The sequence below is a fragment of the Vicia villosa genome, linkage group LG3 (genome assembly GCF_029867415.1).
Source record: "Vicia villosa cultivar HV-30 ecotype Madison, WI linkage group LG3, Vvil1.0, whole genome shotgun sequence".
NCBI lineage: Eukaryota > Viridiplantae > Streptophyta > Magnoliopsida > Fabales > Fabaceae > Vicia > Vicia villosa.
In genome coordinates, this window is record NC_081182.1 from 23709304 (window position 1) to 23716574 (window position 7271).

At 39.0% G+C, this 7271-nt stretch overlaps 1 protein-coding gene across 1 annotated transcript; it reads left to right on the forward strand.

Annotated features, from left to right (window-relative positions):
• The first annotated feature begins 5861 nt into the window (after positions 1 to 5861).
• On the forward strand, positions 5862 to 6506 carry LOC131657721 (protein air1-like). The gene has a single exon (XM_058927088.1). It carries the CDS (start codon positions 5862 to 5864, stop codon positions 6504 to 6506), a length of 645 nt encoding a protein of 214 aa, XP_058783071.1.
• Positions 6507 to 7271: the final 765 nt, after the last annotated feature.

Below are 7271 nucleotides of genomic sequence, written 5' to 3' on the forward strand. Positions count from 1 at the left end.
ATTAAATGTGAAAGATTCCTTTCTATCCCTTAAGCCAAATCATCAAACTTTGAAGCAACTTGCAAGGCTTGTATTCAGAATCCATGGCCTATAAATAGAGGTCATTACCTCATTCAAAATCACACCAAAACCTCACAAAGCATAGGTTTTCTCTTTCTTTCTTGAATTGCAAGTTTCATGTTTCAAAGTGAGGTAGAAATCCCAACCTCCAAATCCTTGAAGCTATGGCCAAAGTGATGATTCTAGCAAACCATAAACATCATATGGGATGTGTTTGAATCACTCATGCACCCAAAAACACCTCAAATCTCAGAATCACTACCTCACTTCCATATATGCATAACCTAAGCCTTATCATGCCAAAATCAATTCCAGGTCATTTCTATCCAAACTAACACTTCAAACACCATCCATATACTTCATATGAACTATCCAAACACTCATCATCAACCTGAAACATCAGAATCATCAAGCTCGATTCTCACTTGCTCCTACTGCAGATCGGGTTCCACCAACTGATCCAGATGTTTTCAATCCACTCCAAGCATCCAGACACCTTCCATATGGTCCATTGAAGCTATCCAGATCATCAAACAACTTCTGTAACACCTCTACTGCAGAATTCGATTCCCAGTTTGGCCGTTTTTGAAGGTAAGTCACTTGAACTTCAAACTCATATTTGCACGCATCATAAATGAAATATTGCTTTGCCATCATGTTTCTGCATACATATGGATCATTAACCCTCAATCAATTGCATCATAACTTGCACATACACGATTTCAGATTGAATCATAGAATTAGGGTTCTTCGTGTTCATCAGAAAATTAACCATCTTAGAGCAAAAATAAATGAAATTAAATGGTACCATCATGTTCCTGGTGAAAAATCGAGCAAGATAGGCTATTCACTTGATCAAAACAACACAGTTTTAGAGATTTTCAAATTTCAGTTGGGATTGTGTTCTTGGCGCGTTTTTTGGTTCAGAAATTTCAAATATCAATTTCAAAATATAATTAAATGAACGCGTATGTTTAACAAGCCACAAGCGTGGCTCAGTTGGTCCATGTTTTGGTCTGCAAGCGTGGGTGCGTGGGTTCAAACCCTTGTGGAGACAAAACCAATTTTTTAGCACCTATTTTCTTTCATTTTCTTCACAACTTTAACATTTAATTTAACCAATCAAATTAATTTATTTTCTCTTCATTTTTTACACACCTCTTATTTAATATACATATTTTGACAATATCAAAAAAAATCACAAAAAAAGATTTATTTAATACATTTTTATATAGGTTTAAAATGACACATTTTAAGTGTTTTTAAATACTTTAAATATTGTTTTTCATTTAATTTTCAAACCTAATCACTTGTAAATACTTTTTGAAGCAAACCCTAATCATCTAAATGTTAATTGAAGACAATCTTTTTGTTTATCTTGATTAATTTGACTTCTTTCAAAATTCAAATCGTTTTAAAACGAGCGATCGCGATTCTTTTCAAAAACGATAAACCATTTCTTTTTGAAACTATTGATTAAACCTTTTTAATTGATAAAATGATTTTCAAAATGAAGTGGGGCCTCTCGAATATTAGAGAGTATAAGTCCCTTTTGTCTTTCTTTGTACAGAAAACTTTTTCCAAAACCTTCACAGTTTTTAACGCCAAATCTTTCAACTCTTTTTCAAAACCATCCACCCTGTTTTATGAAAATAAAACAAGGGCCTCTCGAATATTAGAGAGTGTAAGTCCCATTTCTTTTCTTTTTTGTACAGTTTTTCTTCAAACAGAATAAACTCTTTCAAAACAACTTTCAAACCGTTTTTCAAACGACGCGTCTGTAAATAAACAATCAACCATGTTTTAAAAAATACCATGGGCCTCCATGTAGGTATAAGTCCCAAGCCCTTTTGTACATACCCACTCTTGTACATGAAATTAGGTATTTCATTGTACACATACATTTTTGTACATATCTCATTTTGTTTTTAACTTTGAATAACAAACCAAAAATGAAGGTTTTCTTTAAATCTTCCCAAAAATATACCATGGGCCTCCATGTAGGTATAAGTCCCAAGCCCTTTTGTAAATACCTGTTTACATAGCTTTGAATAAATTCAAGTGGACTTCTCCCCGAGTGTGAGTCCCGAGCCCCGTGTATACAAATGGATCGTGCTTACAGGTATATTTCCTTCATAAACTCCATTATATACACACACTTTGTCATATACATATATAATTGTTCATACTTGTTCATGTTTGTTCATACTTGTTCATGTTTGTTCATATGTGTGATGTGTGTGCTTATTCAACTTAGTACAACACTAGGTTCCCCATAGCCTCCTATTGGGCTTCGTGCAAAGAATCTCCCTAGTTTAGGTTAGGACATAGAGTATGGTTTCCCGGTGAAATCGCTCTAAGAGCTCAAACCAACTATACCACGCCTCCCCTTGGGCTTTGTACAAACGAGTGACCCTCCCATAGCCTCCTCTTGGGCTTACAATGCAAGGACCCTGGATTGTCCCTCCCATAGCCTCCTCTTGGGCTTACAATGCAAGGACCCTCGGATAGCCTCCTCTTGGGCTTCGTACAAGGACCCACGGGCTTCTTATAAGCATCCCCAATATCCAAAACAAATACCCTAGGAGATTAGACATTTTTCATCTCTATGCTAGGAGTATCTCTTCTATATCATCACAAACAATCAATCAATCAAAAAATCAAACTTTTTTTTTTGCCACAAGGCTGGCTAATCAATTAAACCTTTTTGCCACAAGGCTGGCTAATCAATCAAACTGTTTTACCACCGTACTGGATGATTAATCAAAGTTTTTGTCACAAGGCTGACTTCATTGAAACTTTTGCCACAAGGCTGGCTGATTAATCAAAGTTTTTGTCACAGGGCTGACTTCATTGAAACTTTTGCCACAAGGCTGGTTAAACAAACAAAAACATCTTTATCATTCTAAGCACCCTAAGTGGCATGGCCCCGGGCTTATAATGAAAAGATTTTCAAACAAAATTAAACAGATGTATGTGATGATATAGATTAGATACATCTAGCATTTAGACGACATTTGTCTATTTTCCTTTGCTTCCACTAGCATAAGTGGGAACTACGATTGCTCTGACTTTCTCAACATCCCTTTGAGAATACGTAGGCACAAGGTCGATCCTTGGCGAGCAAAACAAAACAAAAAAAAACCATTCAAACCTTAGCACCCGTAGACCCCGAGCTACAGATGCTCTGATTCCCTCTAGGGGATATGTATGCAGAGGATCGCGATGATCTTTGCGAGCATAATCAAACAAACACCTTAGGTCCCACCTCTTTCTCGCAAGAACCTCCACCACAACAAGAATGGAATAAACAAAACAAAGAAACCTATAGAGTACTATAGATACGTTGGGTGCTAATACCTTCCCTTCGTATAACCAACCCTCTTACCCGGAATCTCTCCCCCACTTTTAAGGTTATTGCAGCTTTTTTCCTTTTCCTCCTTTGGAAATAATAAAAAGTTTGGTCGAAACAAAGAAAAATCATTTTTTTGAGCACTCGAGCCCAAAGAAGGCATCAGGTGTCTCATCCCACAAAAAAGAGGAACAAAACGATTTTTCGCCCGCGACAGGAAGATGCATAATCCTCCGATGCACTATCTGACCAAGTCCGGGTGCGGGGATCACACCTTCTGAAGATAGTAATCTGGAACAAACCTGCTGGGGAATAAGACTTCTTTTGAAGAGAAAATCTTTTTGAGGAATTTGCTGAGAAATGCGTTTCTCTTGGTGATTTCCTTCTGATGGAATGATGTCCAGATGATCGGGACATTTCCTGAATGCCATTCCTGTTTTTCCTGGTAAACATCAATCATATTCAAATGCATATGTTCATTCAAAATTATCATTGGGATGCTTACGTATTTAAACAGAAGAAATGAAAATAGTGATTTTTTGAAAGAGCTGCATTGAAAAGAGCCATGATAGGCGGGTTAGCACAGGGAGACAACAATCCTAGAAGTAGGAAATTGTCAGAAAGTTTTGAAAAATATTTATGAAGATAAATAGCTATGTGAAAATGATCCAGTCAAGTTTCAACTCTGCTATTGCCAATCTGTCTTCGAGCATCTCATCCCTCACTTGTTGGAAGAAAGTGATTAGACTGATTGGTGTCTTTGAGGTGTTGAATCTTGATGGTGAGTAGGCAGCTGAACGGAACACAGTTGTATGCTTCATTCCCTAACTTTTGCCTAGGCCGCCCTTTCAGGTTTTCAGCCTACCGGGATAGTATTTGTTTAGTCTCTAATTTTTGCCTGGACCGCCCTTTCGGGTTTTCAATCCACCGAGACGCTCATTTTTGCCTAAGTTGCCCTTTCAGGTTTTCAACTTAGCGAGCTGTTTTTTTTTTAAGAGAAGTATTTTTTGACTATGTCAGCATTCACAGGGTGTGGGAAATCCTCGCCATCCATGGTGGTAAGCAACATGGCGCCGCCGGAGAATATTTTCTTGATTATGAATGGTCCCTCGTAGGTGGGAGTCCATTTGCCTCTGGGATCACCTTGTGGTAAGATGATGCGTTTGACAACCAAGCCACCAGTTTGGTATGCTTGACTTTTGACTTTTTTGTTGAAGGCTTTGATCATACGCTTTTGGTATAGCTGACCATGACAAATAGCTGCGAGCCTTTTCTCATCAATCAAGTTTATCTGGTCCAACCGTGTTTGAATCCAATCGTCTTCGTCTAGATTGGCTTCTTTCATAATCCTTAGGGAAGGAATCTGAATTTCAATTGGAAGAACTGCCTCCATACCATAGACTAAGGAAAATGGAGTTGCCCCTGTTGAAGTACGCGCAGATGTGCGATAACCATGAAGAGCAAAAGGCAACATCTCATGCCAGTCTTTGTAGGTTACTGTCATTTTTTGTATGATTTTCTTGATGTTCTTGTTGGCAGCTTCCACCGCGCCGTTCATCTTTGGTCGATATGGAGAGGAATTATGATGCTTGATCTTGAACTGTGTGCAAAGTTCAGTAATCATTCTGTTGTTTAGATTTGTGCCATTGTCCGTGATAATCCGTTCAGGGATGCCATACCGACAAATGAGATTGTATTTGATGAACCGGGCCACCACATTCTTGGTAACAGAAGCAAATGAAGCTGCTTCTACCCACTTTGTGAAGTAGTCAATAGCGACCAGGATAAAGCGATGTCCGTTGGAGGCAGTAGGTTTGATTTCTCCAATCATGTCAATACCCCACATTGCAAAAGGCCAAGGAGCCGTCAGGACGCTTAATGGAACTGGAGGTACATGTACTTTGTCAGCATATATCTGGCATTTGTGACATGTTCGGTGTAACAGCCCGAGCCTTCGGCGTTCCCGGCACTGTCACCTCATGATCTTCTCTACCCCCCTCACTAGTAGAGTTTTTGCCTTTCGTGGGAATCGAACCCTGTACCCTGGGGTTCAAGTACATGTTCATTCCATTCCCACTACCAATTGAGCTAGTTAGCTCAAGTGGTAGTGGGAATGGAATGAACATGTACTTGAACCCCAGGGTACAGGGTTCGATTCCCACGAAAGGCAAAAACTCTACTAGTGAGGGGGGTAGAGAAGATCATGAGGTGACAGTGCCGGGAACGCCGAAGGCTCGGGCTGTTACATTAAAAAGGCAAGGTTAGATATGGTACTCATATGCTGGCTAAGGAAGCAGATGACTGGTGGTTAGAGACTCGTCAGAGATTGGAAGTTGCTGGTGAAGAGATAACTTGGATTGTTTTCCGCAGAGAGTTTCTGAGGAAGTATTATCCTGAAGATGTTCGTGGAAAGAAAGAGATTGAGTTCCTTGAGCTGAAACAGGGGAATATGTCAGTGACAGAGTATGCTGCAAAGTTCACTGAGTTGGCTAAGTTCTACCCGTATTATGATGGGGCGGGTGCTGAGTTTTCAAAGTGCATTAAGTTTGAGAATGGATTACGCTCTGAGATCAAGAAAGCTGTTGGGTATCAGAAGATTCGTATCTTTCCTAATTTGGTTGATAGTTGCAGGATTTATGAAGAAGATCATAATGCACATTACAAGCTTGTCAAGGATAGGAGAGGTAAGCAGAACCGTAGCACACCTTATGATGCTCCAGTTGGAAAGGGAAAAGCAGAAGTGGCTAATGGCAAGAGAACTAGTGGGGGAGGAGCTCCTGCTAGCGTGATTTGCTTCAAATGTGGAGAACCTGGCCACAAGAGTGATGTATGTACTGCTGGGGAGAAAAGATGTTTCCGTTGTGGTAAGACAGGACACGTAACTACTGATTGTAGACATAAGGAAGTTATTTGTTTCAACTGTGGTGAAGAAGGGCATATTAGTAGCAAGTGTCAGAAACCAAAAAGGGAACCAGGAAGTGGAAAAGTATTCGCTTTAGTTGGGACTCAAACAACTAATGAAGACAGGAATACCGGAGGTGCGTATTTCATTAGTAATACTTTAATTACTATTGTTGATTATTGGTGCTGCTAGTTGTTTCAATGTCCCTAATTGTGTTGAATGATTAGTATGTTAGATTTAAACCTTGTTGAGCTTGGTCGTTTCGAAGGAATGGTAGTTAGAGTGTTGTCAAGCACAATTTGGGAATCGGAGAGTCGGAAACTAGAACGAAGTTAAGGATGGTGGTATCGGATGAATTTTCGAGGACGAAAATCTTTTAAGTGGGGGAGAGTTGTAACGCCCGGAAATTCGATTATTCGCTTAATTTAGACGTTTGGAGTATTTAGTGAAATTTTCAAATTTTGGGACGATTTAGTCGGTATTAGTTCGGGATAGAGGATCGAAAATTAGTCGAGATTTTTAATATTTTTAGTATTAGAAATATTATTAGAGTGTCGGGTATTATTTTGGGAATTTTCAGAGCAAATAAAATTAGACCGTAAAATAAGAGTTAACGAGTAAATTTGGAGTTTTAATAAAATAAAATTATTGGGCTGTAAGTGTGCACATGTGTTTTGAGAGGTGGCCCAAATTGAATATTAGAGAGGTATTATATTAGGTTTAGAAACATTGACTCATAACACCAATTAGAAGAACAAGCAGCAAAGAGAAGAAGAAAATTAGGAGAGCATATCAGTGGACGCGAGAAAAAGATTTTGGGGATTTTTTCGGTCGGGACGAATTAGAGCAACCTTCGATTCAAAGGTAAGGGTGGGGTTCTTGCTTTATAAATAGGAACATGATGAATTGTATGTGGGTTTGGGGAATTTTATAGTCTCTATGTGTCGATTGAATTTT